Source organism: Tursiops truncatus, chromosome 7, assembly GCF_011762595.2.
Source record: "Tursiops truncatus isolate mTurTru1 chromosome 7, mTurTru1.mat.Y, whole genome shotgun sequence".
NCBI classification, from domain to species: domain Eukaryota; kingdom Metazoa; phylum Chordata; class Mammalia; order Artiodactyla; family Delphinidae; genus Tursiops; species Tursiops truncatus.
In genome coordinates this window covers 3663097-3677937 of record NC_047040.1, presented here as the reverse complement: position 1 = coordinate 3677937, position 14841 = coordinate 3663097, and the positions used below count along the sequence as shown (strand labels likewise).

At 42.1% G+C, this 14841-nt stretch overlaps 1 protein-coding gene across 4 annotated transcripts in view; it reads left to right on the top strand.

Moving 5' to 3' along the window:
- Window positions 1–1724: 1724 nt before the first annotated feature.
- Window positions 1725–14841, top strand: part of COPS8 (COP9 signalosome subunit 8) — a 40311-nt gene continuing 27194 nt past the window's right edge. Inside the window, exons 1-8 of one of the 4 annotated variants that reach the window (XM_004314660.3) lie at window positions 1725–1881; window positions 2940–3010; window positions 4141–4189; window positions 5394–5526; window positions 8722–8829; window positions 10934–10996; window positions 12400–12447; window positions 13174–14203. In XM_004314660.3, the coding sequence (XP_004314708.1) occupies window positions 1804–1881; window positions 2940–3010; window positions 4141–4189; window positions 5394–5526; window positions 8722–8829; window positions 10934–10996; window positions 12400–12447; window positions 13174–13253 (630 nt within the window). In that variant the 5' untranslated portion in view covers window positions 1725–1803 and the 3' untranslated portion in view covers window positions 13254–14203. The other 3 variants (XM_073807078.1, XM_019923639.3, XR_012332904.1) reach the window with 3 other exon arrangements.

The following is a 14841-nucleotide window of genomic DNA, read 5'->3' as shown; positions in this document are numbered from 1 at the left end:
ACTGTGTTATGTCTTCAATAGAGTACGTTGGGTGCTGACATCCCTGAAAGGCCACATTTTCCCCGTAGAACCTGAACTGGCTTCAAATGCATAATGTAGACAACTGTGTCCTAAGAAACATGAATAATCAAGGAACCTGATCATATTCTTTCTTACTTGTGTTACTTCCTTGTATGATGCTAAATATTCCTTTGTTTTGAAAACAATAACGTAACAGTGAAGGGCAAGATAGAGCAACCCATAGTTCCTTTTGCTTTCAGTCCTCCCTCACACATCCATAACCCTAACTAAGGTAGGGAGTGCTGGTAGGGCTTCTGCAAAAAACAAAGTGTGGTAAAAACAGTTGAGTTCATTTTGTGAAGCATTCCCATGATTCTGATAAGGATAAAATACACACACATGTACGAGCTATGAAATACAAATTGTGTGATTTCTGTGATTCCACATATCAGTTAAATGCACTTATATTTGCTTTTAAAACTGGCTTCCCAATGGATGGATTGGGAGTTTGAGATTAGCAGATGCAAACTATTCTACATAGAATGGATAAACAACAAGGTCTTACTGTATAGCACAGGGAATTATAGTCAATATCCTGTGATAAACTATAATGGAAAAGAATATGAAAAAGAATATGTATACACATATATAGAACTGAATCACTTTGCTGTACACCAGAAACTAACACAACATTGTAAATCAAGTATGCTTCAATAACAACTTAATTAAAATAAAATAAAATTTAACGGGCTTTGCATAAAGATGGATGGTAAAATTCATGCTAATAATTTAAAATTGTATTACTTTTTCTTTACTTAGGATATTAAATAGCAGTTTTTGAAATGATGTGAAAGTCTGAGAGACACACTGCGAATAAAGGGAAAAGCTTTATATTACATAGCTTTAATTGTACTTTCCCCTGTTTTTTGAACAAGGGACCTGCGTTTTCAATTGCCTCTGGGCCCATAAATAGTGTAGCCAGCCCTGCAACACGGGACAAATGGAAGTCACTTCCTTGGCTGTGTAGCCAAGGGCAGCAAAACAAAGATGTAAATAAATAATTCACAACATAATGTTCGCTAACGGTAAGCACCGGGCAGAAAACTAAGGAGGCCAGGATGGCCAGAGCGAGTCAGAGGGGATCTGGGAATTAGATCTTGAAGCCCTTTGCAAGCAATGTGAAAGACTGGATTTTAGGAATTTGTTGTTATGCTATCATTTTCATCAGAGCAACAAGATCTGATTTATGTTTCCGAAAGCATCGTTTCGGCTGCGGTGGCTGTGTGGGGAGTAGCCTGGAGGGAGGCAGGAGTGGAAGTCAGGATAACGTTGCAGTTCAGGCGGTGCTGGAGGTCCAGGCCAGCGCAGCTTCCCTCGGAGGTGGGGACGTGAGGTCGCTGGAGGGGAGCCCCGCAGGGCACCGCAGCGCCTTCACCGATGTGGCAGGGCTGCTGAAGGAGTAGGTGCGGGAGGAACCAAAAGTTAGGTTTTGAACGTTTAAATTTGCATGTCCTCAAATATGCACTAAACCCCTCCCATCCCGACTTCGGCTGCACGCTCTTAAAGCGACTGGCTGCCTTGGAGGCCGGGCCAGTCCTCCAGAGCACCGAGAGCGCCGGCCAGAGCGGTGGCATACCCTCCCGACCTCAGGGATGTCTGCTGACGCGGCGGAACCAACGAGGCGCCTGCGCATGGGCGCTCGGCGGCATCGTCGGCTTTTACGTCATCGCGGGCGCGACGCCCCGAGGGACAGTCTGAGGTCCGGCTCGGCGGGGAGGTTCGGTGGCGGGACCGGCCGGGAAAATGCCAGTGGCGGTGATGGCGGAAAGTTCCTTTAGTTTCAGAAAGTTGCTGGATCAGTGCGAGAACCAGGAGCTCGAGGTAGCCATTCTCCTCGTGGGGTCGCTCGTGGCTTCGGACCGCGCCGGTCTCCAGGGTAACGGGGCCTGGGGCCCACGGGGCTTGGGGCCGGCCCCTTGCGGGCGCGGGAGCTGGGCGTGTGGAGTCCGGGCCGCCGGGGCCTGCTCCGAAGGCTAAGCATCCAGGCCTGGCCTCCCCCAGCTCGCTCGGAGCTTTCTGTTGTTTGTCTTCAGCTAGTGAGCCCGAAAACGCTGTGCATCTTTGCTCCTAACATCCTTTATGCTTCTCGTATTAAACTAAATCTCTTTCCTCCCCATTGTGGGGAGAGGTGGAGAATATGTATATTATTAAAGACGTTTGTGCAGGCCTACACACAGACCAAGAAGATGTAACTTGTAACCTTTTATTAATTCGGAAAGCCCTTAGTCTCCTGTGATCACTGAAGCTTACCGTTTGTTTTCAGTAGGGCAGGTGAAGGTTATATCATGCAACTACTAAAGTAATTAAGGGTTTGTTTTTTTTTTTTCTTAGAAAGGCCCTTAAAGACATTTATAGCATTGGTCTAAAAAGCTAATTAACCAAAGGAGGGAACTGCGAAGAAGCAGCCGCTCACTAACAGACGCTTAGTAGATGTCTCCTGAATGAATTAAAATTGAATGAGGGGAGTAGTGTCTTTGTAACTCAGCTGTGATGTTTTTCTCTTTATTACTCATTTATGTAGCTATTTAACATATTCGGTATAATGGGCAGAATCATATTGCTTTAGGAATCTGTTGGAAATACTTCCTATAATAGTGAGGCTATTTAAATAAGAATTTGAGAACTGGGAAAGGGATCCCATTTAAATACTCTTGTGCGTATGAAGACACAGAGGCCCAGAGGGGGAGAAGTCACATCTGATGACAGATCTAAACTTAATACTCTGGCTTTTTAGTGTGCGATACTCCTCTAAGCTGTCTCTCCATCTGTAAGTACTATAGAATATACTTACTCTTTAGATGAGTTAAGAAAACACTTCTAAAATTATAAAAGTATAAGAATAAATGAGGTTTTTTTTCTTTTGTTTTTTGGTCTTACAGGCTCCAGGAGGAATTGCTACACCCCCAGTGTATGGTCAGCTTCTAGCTTTATATCTGCTTTATAATGACATGTAAGTACCTTTTACCTAAAGCTAAGAGAAGCGTTTTCCTCAAGCAGTTATTCTTGCCTTGAAGTACCAGCACTAAAGCGTAGGCACAAGGAGCTATACTTTTTAGTGTAATACTTAGTATGTTTATTTCGTATATTGAATCATGACAAGAAGTTATGATTAGTCTGAGTTATTTTTAAATACACCTGTTTTACATATACCTTGTAAAAAACATTCCAGTTTGTTACGAGAAACTGCATTGTCAGTAAATTCCTTTAAATCTATTGATCTTTTCTTTATTCTCTTGTTATAAAACCTCTGTCTTTTATGACCTCTGTTTACTTAACTTCACATCTAAAGTTTACTTTACTGTTGACTTAAACTGTTTACTTAACTTCCCAGTCTCTATTGAGACTGAGAGAAACTGAAAGGGAAGATTGAGACGACTAAGAGGAATTTGTTACTAACATGTATGACAGTTCTTGAAAGGTTTTTGTTTTTTAATTATTCCTAATGCACGTTCATTGAAGAAAAGTCAGAAAGTATAGTTGTGCAAAAAGAGTCCCTTGTAGTTCTGTAACCCACTGATGGTTACTGTTAAATTTTGTTTTAAATTCTTCTAAACCTTTTCATTTCATACCTTTTAAACTAAACTGAGATTTTCATTATGTCATATGCTTGATGTCATTCAAGCTTGCGAACTCTTAAAAAAAAAAAAGAACTACCTTGAAGTTTTGGTGGCTCTATATCCACTAGTAGGACGAGGGGTCATGATAAGGAGAAAAGCATCGTGTACTGTGTATATTGTCAGGGAATGCCAGGACCCTGAAAGTGTATGAATTTGTTTATTTTATATATGAATAAATTATTTAGGCAGTTCTATTTAAGGCTTTGTGGTGTTGCCTCAATTTAAGGTCTGTATTATTAATTTAAAAATGCACTAAAAATGGTAAAACATTACTTTGGTAAAAATATTTCATGTCTTTTATCTGGAAAACCACTGTTACTTCCCCTGGATAAACTCATTATATGAATTTCGCTCTGTATTTTATAGAGTATTTTAAAGTATACTTCTGGGATCTAGAATTCTAAACATTTACGGAGGTGATTTTTTTAAATTGCTTATTCTTTCTTGGGGGGGTGTAAATTAGGAATAATGCAAGATATCTTTGGAAAAGAATACCACCTGCTATAAAATCTGTAAGTAGTCTTCAATATACCTTATTACTTTAATATAGTAATGACATTCATTTAAAAAGCGATCTCTTAAAAGTTTCTGTTTTCTTTTTCATGTGGATCACAGAAATAGTTATTAAACTGGTATTAAAGTTTAAGAATAGATCTACAAATTCTTCTCATCAGAAATTGTAATTTCCCTTGGGTGGTACAGAAATCTGTGCTCAGCTCCTGCCGATCAGGTTTCTTAAGACACTTTGTAGCAAAGTGTCAATTTACGCAATAAACAACTGGGTCAGTTTAGGTAAAAGTTTGGTTTTTGTTTGTTAGGTTTTTTTTTTAACTGATCTGTGCAGTTTCCTATAATGGTATTTATTTTGCAACTAGTATTATTTACAAGAACACTCTAAAAATAATAATTATTCAGAGCATTAAGATTTTTGCTAATTAGGATTTTGGATTTCTTGTTTTTCGTGTGAGAATAGATGAACTCACTTAAAAGTTTCTTCCAAGATGGAATGAAGTAAATTTTTAATTTCAGGTGATTCACTGTGTCTAGCATAAATGTGAAGTGAATTTTTTGTACATTCACAGAGCATTAATAAGAATTCACCTAAATTCCTTTGTTCATTATTGATATTCAGCAGCAGATCAGATTAGCATTTATACTCTCTTTCTTTCCTCCACATTCTATGAAGTAAGTTTGGAATGTTCCTCCAGCTTTACTGGTTTAAAATAAAGCTGTAAATGAGATGATATTTCAGTGATATTAGTGGGAACTTTATCCTTAGGCTACATTTTATGACATCTTAGATTGGGAGTCTATATTATTAGCCATTTTGCTACTATTTTTGCCCTAAGAATAGGTGTATGTATTTTATGTACATGTATATGTGGATTAGTACATGTTCTGTATACTATACATAAGTATATATGAAATGTAAATAAATGTAAATCTTCAAAAAACAATGTTTCAGATAACTAATTCCTAAACTTATTTGTGAAATATTGTTGGACTAATTTCCCATGCCTTAATTTTCTGTTATAATAAAACGTGCAAATAAATTCTACAGTACTGTTCAAAACATTTGAAAACCTTTTTGATAGTGGTTGGGCTGAAAAAGTAATTACACCTCTTAAAAGAAATGTTGAATTATGTTTTAAGATACGTTTGTTGGTATATGTGCAGAGTGAATATCTTCAAATGAGGCAATGATATTTATTGCAGGCAAATTCTGAACTTGGGGGAATTTGGTCGGTAGGACAAAGAATCTGGCAGAGAGATTTCCCCGGGATCTATACCACCATCAGCGCTCACCCGTGGTCTGAGACGGTCCAGCCAATCATGGAGGCACTTAGAGGTAGTGTTTCTTTGTGGCTCAGAATTAAATCAGACTAGACCTGTTCCCCTAAGGTGCCAGGGTGTTGAAGTAAGTCGATGATGTGTGTGAAAATAGGTACGCTCTGCTAAGTGAGTAGGGTTTTCAGAAGTCTTTTTTAGATTTGCTGTAATCATGCTTTGATTTCACGTTGCTTGAGTTTATGTCGGCAGCTGAGGACCTCACTGTCTATTAATTTAATTCTAGAAGTGAAGTTACTTGTCAGTAAGAGGTGTTTTTTTTGCTACTGAAATGAAATGTAATATTCTAATAAGTCCAGGTCATGAGTTGGATAAGATTTCAAGCCCGCATGTTTGAAAGTAGAGACTGCTTTGGACTCTGTGGACCTCAGCATTTGATGGGGTTGTCTCCAGCTTCTGGATTTGTGATTAATCAATTCAGTACGCAGATGCTCAAACTTCTTTTAATCACGCTGAAAGATTGCAAGTCTGGTGTGACATAGCACTGATCCTGCAACGAAACTCCCCCGTGCTTCTCTCTTTCCATTCTCCCACCCCCAGCGTTTGCTTCCAGTCTCTTGGTTCCCCCTCTTATATGTTGTTATACCCTCACTTCTTGTTACCTTGTTTCTCTGGCCACTACCTGCCCTCACTGTCCACCCTTCTGCTCTGGAGGAATCAGTGAGCAGAAGTTCTTGAGAATCGCTCATCACTCTGGCAGGACATGTCAGCTTTTCAGGGGCAGGAGGGGAAGGTTGCTTCCGAGGTGCACCCAGTTCTTGGCGTGGTGAAGCAGAGCAGTGTGAGTGAGGAAACAGGAGTCGCTTCCTTTCAGCATGGGGGAAGTGAGCAGGGGCACGGAGCCGGCAGCGGTGGGAGGGAGGCGTGTGGGGTCACTGCTACGCCGGCACAGTGGGGGCAGCTTTGGATCTCCGCACTGGAGGCAGCCTTAACCGCGTTGCATAAGCCCTGAGGAGCGGGGATACAGAGCTTTAGCCAGAGCGAGACAGGGAGGGGCCGAGGAAATACACTCCCTGCCCTGCAGAATCCCATTCACGGAGTAAGGGAGCCCAGGTGCCACAGGCCTGGGTGGCCGCCGCCCTGGAATTTAAGGGCAGAGATGGGTTGGGAAGGACAGCAAGCTCACCTTCCCTTGTGTCTCCAGTGCCGGCAGTTGGCAGTTCCCGGTAGATAATAGGCACATTTAAGTATTCGTTGAACAAAAGAATGAGCATTCTCTTAGGGTCTCCCCAGGACTGTCCCAGGATGAATTGCCAGCAGTATTAGGTGCGAGCTCAACTGATGCCACCTTCCAGCTTGTCGTTGTAACGCGTGCCCTCCTGAGGTTACACGTCTCATAGATCTCCCGGGCCACATAGTGACTGGTGAGAATGCAGATGTCAGATTCATTCGCGCTGAGAGGTTAAAAGCCGCCTGAGTGTCTCACTGGTGCCCTGGATCACTTAGCCTTGATTTCTGCTCTCCTTGTCAGTCTGCTGTGCCTCCCCTTGTATGTTTCTCTTCTCTCCATTCTGTTTTTCTCTTTCATTCACATTCTATTCTTGTTCTGTTCCCCATCTTTTTCAAATCTGAGAATCTGACCAGAGTACTTGAACTAAAGTGAATGTTTTTACAATATGGTAAGCTTGCCAAATGAATGTAGTTTTCGGTGCACCCTTGTATTTTCCTCTTTCATTGTTGCTCTCGGTTCTTTTCCACTGAATGTCTGTAGCCTTGAACGGAAAAAGTTCCTTCATCTCTAAGCTGTATTAGAAGTCTGATTTAAGGTCGTTTGCTGAGAGTTGGTAGCAAGAAGGAAGGAATTGGAAGAGGAGCAAACAGTGGCTCAGTGAAAGCTGGGGAGGGTGTCAGCCTCAGTGAGAAATGACACAAGGTGATTGACTGCCCGCGATTTTTCAGGCAGATGGGAGCACAAAGCCTAGGGCTGGGGTCGGGCCCCCTTGGGTCCTGGTGAGACCTTCCACAAGCCTGTGTACAGCACATACTTCCTTAGAGATGCTGGGCCCCTCAGGGGATATAAAGATATAAAAGCCCTCCTGCAGAGAAGTTCCGGATATAATTGAGACGATGGGGTGAGGAGGGGTGCAGTGTACACCATAGGTGGTAAAAGATTGCTTGTTCAATAAGTAAACGTTACTGTGAGTTCAGAGAAGGGCGGAGATTGCAGTGACTCCAGTGCCACAGGGAGAGTTTATAAACAGACCTGGGACTAGAAGAGAGGAGGGCGGTTCAGACCACACAGCAGCATACACCCAGCGCCGCACGGATGAGAAGGTGTAAGGCTCCTCTCTGAGAGCCAGCAGGCCACTTTGGAGCAGAGTGTCTACGGGGATTGATGTGGCTGTTAGGCGGTGTCCCAGGAGTGGAGAGCGGACTTTCTTATGTTGCAGGGCTATCTTGTACGTGTATACCTGCCTATTAAGTGTGGAAAGTAAAATCCAGAACACTTGCTAAGCATGTTGAAGGCAGGTGGAGGATGCTTTGTGTTACTCAAGGAGCAGTGGGCTCCACTTTCTACCATTTGGTTATTGTCTCTGCTTCATTCCTGAATTATTTAATGTGGAAATTTAAGCCTGGGGGGCGGAAATCCCACATGTGGTCTCCAGGGAGGAGGTTTTGTTGCTGGAATTGCTTGCAGCCCCTTTCTGTGAGGCTCAGTCATTCAGGATTTGCACCTGAATGACGTCAAGAGTTCAGAGTAGACTTGAAAGTTAGGAAGGTGCTCTAGTTACAAGGTTTGCTCTGCAACTCCCAGGTGTGGTCCTATAGCAGAGGCCCTGATGAGAAAGGACAACTAATTATGGGACTAGGTAATTTCTGCTCCATTCTTTCTAGTTTTTATAAGTGAGATAAAAGAAAAATTTTGAAATATACATCCCCAGTACATCCCAAATTTAAATGAAATTTTCTTAGAGCTGGAGTCTTGTGTATATTAACTTTTTTCCATCTTTGTAATTTTTATTGTCACCTGAGATTTTTTGACCTAAGAGGAAGTGCATGTGTTTATTCAGCAATATTTGAGCCCCTCTTACATGTTAGGCGCCTACAGCTGTACCTGTAAACACAGAAATTTAGGTTGATGTAGTCTTGCTTATCAAACTTGGACAAGGACAGTGATGTAATAATTTAATTGTGTGTTTCAAAAAATGCCAGCTCTTGTGGTTCACTGTTTGTCAAACCTCCCCTCCCACAATAGATGCCACCCGGAGGCGAGCCTTCGCCCTGGTCTCTCAGGCATATACCTCCATCATCGCCGACGATTTCGCAGCCTTTGTTGGACTTCCCGTGGAAGAGGCTGTGAAAGGTATTTGGGGCTTACTTTTTACTTTCAGGGAAAACGGAAGTGTAAATTACAGGTCCACGGTCCCTTATCTGAAACCATTGGAACAGGATGTGTTTTGGAGTTCAGGTTGTGTGTGTTCTTTAGAAAGGTGCTGGCAGACCTGCACTGCACAAACCGTAGCAGCCAGCAGCACGTGGCCAAGCCCAGTCGTGGTTCTGCAGGCAGCACAGAGCGCAGACCCGCACGCAGGTGGCGTCAGGGACGAGTGTACAGAAAAGGCTTGGGGGTTCGCATCAGATTTCGCCACCATGGCGATTAAAGAAGACTTTTTGGTTCATAGAGTTTTTTTGACTTCTGCGTGTGGATGAGAAATTTCGGGTTTGTGTTTACTAAAGCACTTTTTGCCAAAGACAGGCAGCAGTTAGAGATGTCTTAGAACAGGAGCTTTGTAAAGGAATACTTTGCCATTTTTATGAAATTAACATTTGACTGTGTCTTTGAGATGTACCCTTGTTGCATGTGATTATTCTAGCTCTTCCCTTACGGAACCTCTTTAATGTTCCTGTAGCTATTTCTTATCATGGTACCCATGGTCTGACCCCTGAATATTTTCTACTTTTATCTCTAAGACCTTTGATCAACTCCTAAGCCCTACTAAGTGATAGTGAGCTCTCCAAGTTGATGCCCAGGAAGGAAAAATTAGAGCTGCTGTTGACTAAGAGTGGGAGGGAAAAGAAGGTGGTGAGAACAGTGAGTTACTGGAAGAAAAAGGTAGCGAATGGGGGTACAGAGTCAAGCATTCGATAACATTCCCACATCTGAGCCCCAGGTTACAGCATAGTTGTTACAAGTGGTAGAAATGTGAGATGCAAGGAAGTAAAGCACGTGCACAGCATTTGCTTCTAAACATGCCAGGTGGGCAACATGACACTCATCATTCTGAGCTGAAACTCTGGAACGTCTTTAAATTATTTCTCTTCCTTTGAAAATCAGCACGAGGTGGGGGTTTGGTTGGTGGGTTTTCTCAGGGAAGGAAGTTTTAGTTGGTCTGGGACTCGCATTTAGAAATCCCTGTTTCACCCTTCCGTGGTGAAGGCGGTCTCATCCCGGTATCCCTGTTCAGCCCAACTTTTCCCTCACCATTTCTTAACAGTAACCTAGGTGCTTGCACCCCACTCTTGGCCACTGGTTTCCAGATGTGCTTTTGCATTTTCATTTTTCAGGTCATGCCCAAACTGTCCCCTCCCCTTGCTAGGTTGCTGTAGAATATTAATACTGCATGTGCCTTGTGGCGTTGTTTTACGATGATGGATTCTCCAGTCAAAATACGAGCTCCACTAAGCACCACAGGTTATAAATTTCCAAGGCCTAGCACAGTTCTAGACGCATAGACGGCAGGTTAATGAACGTTCTTATAGTAAATCATACTGTTACTTACTAATACAAACATTTATTTGTTTTGACTACTTTGAAATTGATCCATAATTTATTATCTAATAAATAGTATATCCCAGAGTCCATACTCTTAACTGACTGAGTGTGAATCCTGGTACCCTTCCCCATGCTAGCTACGTGACCTAAGGCAATTTACTGGAATTCTCTAAACTTCCTTTTCCACGTCTGTTCAATTATGGTGCTGTGTCCCCTTACAGAGCTGTTGTGATTACGTAAAGTGATCCCTGTAAGAGCACCTAGGACAGTACCTAGTGGCCAGCCTTCTGTGTTGTGTATGTATGCTGTTGTTTTTATTGTCACCATCGTCTTTGTTATTACTGAGGTAATGATTATAGAAGATACTAAATAAGTCTTCCTTATGTCTGTCTTTAATAAGGTTTGATCAGGTTAATACTATAATATATATATATATTATAGAAAACTAATCATCTGTTAGTGATTATAGCAGCCTGATAGAATAAAATCATAGATGTTTCAGAAATATTTCAAAAATAAGTTCCCATGAGAATGCTGTCTCTAGTATACGCTTCTAGTTAAAAATACACATTACAGGTTAATCTACACACGTCAGGTCTCCCGTACAAGTAGTATCATTGACAGATTGTGAATCTTGTAAATGAAAAGTTTTTGGTTTTTTTAATTCATTTCTGTGTTAAATACACATTTTTAGGTATCCTAGAACAAGGATGGCAGGCCGACTCCGCCACGAGGATGGTCATGCCCAGAAAGCCAGGTAGGTGGAGCTCTTCGTCCGTCTTGCAGCACTGAGCTCTTGTAAGATCACTGAAGTTTTTCAGGCATTGAATTTGAATAATTTGATATAAAATTCTGCTATACTAACAAAATGAGAGTAACTCATGTTAAGTTCAGGTATAGGATGGACACTTAGGGTAGAAAGGATCTTAAAGGTCACCTGGGGCTTCGCTGGTGGCGCAGTGGTTGAGAGTCCACCTGCCGATGAAGGGGACACAGGTTTATGCCCCGGTCCAGGAAGATCCCACGTGCTGCGGAGCGGCTGGGACCGTGAGCCATGGCCGCTGAGCCTGCGTGTCCGGAGCCTGTGCTCCTCAATGGGAGAGGCCACAACAGTGAAAGGCCCGCACACTGCAAAAAAAAAAAAAAAAAAGTCACCTGGTTTTACCTTAATTTTTTTAATGTATTTCATACATAAACTATTTTATGTGAGTGTTTCATAATCTTTATTACAACTTAATTTTTAATAAGTATTAATCTCTCATTCTTTTATTTATGGGGCCATTTCTAACTGCTTATTCTTAATATCTAAACTATTGCCTTTTAAAAAGATATTTAAAATATTCAGAAATTCCCCTTTTCTCCTCATGCTGTAGACACATAGACTCTTCTCCTAAACAAGATATTCAGTGGCTTTAACGTTCACAAAATTAAGGTCTCTGGCCTTTACAGGCCTTAAATGATTTGGCCTGTCCTCATTGTCTCCACCTGAATTCCTGGTCCCTCGGCCTTCCTCTCTGAAATGAGCCACGTTCCTTCCTGCAAGAAGGCTCCACTCCCTCCTGCTTACCAGGAGTGGCCTTTCCTGCCCTGTCCTTAGAGCTGGCCTCAGTGCCCACATCCGTAAACCTTCTGATCTGCCTCATCCCAGAGTTCCTTCCGTCTGCTCTGAACCCCTGTTGTTAGACATTGTTGACCCCACAGTAAAGTGGTGCACAGATCTCCATGTGCTCGGACCTGCGAGGGTGCAGAGGAGTGATGCGAGGGGGTCCTGTCAGTCTAGATGGGGAGAGAAGACTGCTGCAGTAAAAAAGCAATGCAATAAAATAGAGCGTAACTGTCTCTGTCTGAACGCCACTGCATTAAAAATGACATGTTCTGGGCTTCCCTGGTGGTGCGGTGGTTGAGAGTCCGCCTGCCGATGCAGGAGACACGGGTTCGTGCCCCGGTCTGGGAAGATCCCACATGCCGCGGAGCAGCTGGGCCCGTGAGCCATGGCCGCTGAGACTGCGCGTCCGGAGCCTGTGCTCCGCAACGGGAGAGGCCACAACAGTGAGAGGCCTGCGTACCGCAAAAAAAAAAAAAAAAAAAAAAAAAATGACATGTTCTATGTGAAGGTTCTTTACAATGACTTCTGTAAATTGGGCTCTACATTTTATTTAGTTGCAGGGGCCCTGGATGTTTCCTTTAACAGGTTTATTCCCTTTTCAGGTATGTATTTTCATATGCTCATTTAAAAATTGTTTCATCGTTTTTCTTGTTTGCTGTTGTAGTATTTATTTTTCTTAGCTCTAATCTTATAAACAAGGGGATGAAATCCTAACTTGGTATTTATAATAGTACATCTGGTTACAACCATGAATGTGTGGACTCCTCTCTGTAGCTTACCTGGAGGTAGTGATCCCCTCTGGCCTGGCCGCAGGGTGTCCTGTAGGGGAGGTGTGATCGAGCATCTCACCAGCACTGACACAGACGCAGCCCCAGGCTGACACTTAGTAGCTTAAAAGTTAGAAGTAAACTTTTGGGGGATGGGGTCCTTTGTGGGTTTTTTGTTCACTGACAATTGAGTAGTCTAGAGGAGTGCCTGGCATGTGGCTAGCACTAGGTGACTATGGAAGTAAATGTCATGTGGGGAGGGTCTTTCCAAGAAGGGCTATGTTCCCTTGGTAGACGGATTACCTGTTAAAAGTATTTTTAACCTTCGCATGGAAAACTTCAGTAACAGCAAAGCCAGACATGCCTTTACTCCCAGGTTGGGAAAACTACTCATAAAAATTGATGCTTCTTGGCTTGTTTTTTTTAAATGTCCAAGATCAAGGCAAAGCTAAGAAAGTTTCCGTATTGTTAAATTAAAGACATTGGAGGGCGGGGGTGGCAGTACCAAAGATTTGTGACCCTGGTATCTGACTTGAGTGTGTTTCTGTCTCCAACGCGCAGAGCCTGCCCCCGTTCCACCCATCCCCAATGAACAGCAGTTAGCCAGACTCACCGATTATGTGGCTTTCCTCGAAAACTGACTTATCATTCTGAGTTCAAGATCCACCTTCAGCATCCTGAATACTGACAGAAAAATGTAAAATTCTTATTTTCAATTTTATTGGATGGATTAAGCACCTCAGCATTCCTTACTGAGTATGTGATAAAATACGTATATAATATAAAATATATTATATATATTTTGTCCTTAAACATGCTGAATGGTTGTTGAAACAATTCTCATTTTGCAATATTTGACAGTTTGGATGGAGCCCGTCAGTATTAGGCAGTCAGTTTATATTTCCTAGTGACTCGCGAAATACAGCTGTCCTGCTTCGTGTAGAACAGTGGTTGTCAGCTGTCTTCTTCTGCCCCAGCACACAGCACACTCCCATCTCTACCACAGGTTGACAGTTGCAGTGATGCGTCTGGGGTTTGAGAAGGACTGTCCCCAGGGGCAGGATCTGAAGTGCTGGGGACTCTAATTCACCCCCTTTGGAGAATATGCTCTTTTTCTCTCCCCTCCTGAGAATCACAAATATAAAATGCTGAGATAGAGCTGAGGAACAAAGGCCATCTCCCTAGTAAACCAGCTTGTTAACTTCAGATTTTTTTCTAAGAGTGTGAGTACATCCATTGCTGGCAGTGGAGGGCTTGCCATGAAAATGCAACTTGTCAAAGACATTCATGAGAAGTATTAAGTTGTAATATTTCCTTTCAGAAGAAGGGAAGTGTAAGTGTGGAATGCATTGTTTGGGAAAGAAGCGATTAAGTGACACGCTCTGTACAGCTGTCCGCAGCCTTTTGGCTGCTTACGTCTGGCCCTTGGGTCAAGTTCTGCCCTTTGGAGAAATACTGAACAAGTCTTTCATGTTTTGTGTGACAGCCCTCTGAATGATATTTGAAGTTGTTTATTGTATCTTCTGGTTAAAACCATCCCCAGTTCATTTATTCTGCATTTGTTCAATAAATATTTAATTGAATTTTTCAACTGTTTTTTCGAAGGTAGTTTCTAGAAGTTTCACTATCCTGTCTTCCTGTGGATGTGTTCTAATTTGTCATTGTCTCTTTTAAATTACAAATTTCTTAATTAAATAGAAATGACCTATATAGTGGTAATTATATGAGTCATGTTTTTCACTCATTTTAAATAGACTTTACTGGCTATTTCCGCTATTGTTAACATTTATGGAAATACCTGTTAAATTAATGTTTTATTTAACCTTGATATAAGTCATGTTGTTAAAACTTCTTGTTTTACAGTTGAGGAAATGGAAATTCAAGAAGTCAGAGGATCAATAGCTAGAAAGTAACAATGCTAGTTTGCTAGTCTTTGAACTTCTAGGTTTAAGGACAAATTGTATCCACGGGTCTTAGTTTTAATAGATTGGAATAACCCAAATGTTCATTAATAGGAGACTAGTTGAGTAAACAGTAGTGTACAGTATGGTGACGCCATGCAGCTGTAGAATGCACGCATGCATGAATGAGTGACGATCTCGGTGTACTAAAGGTGATCTCAAGTGAAAACACAAAGCAGCGGGGGTTTATACTGTTATTTTGAGGGTAAGAAAGGGTGAATGGATATACAACTGTGCATACATGCATATTTACCTGTATTTCAAGCAG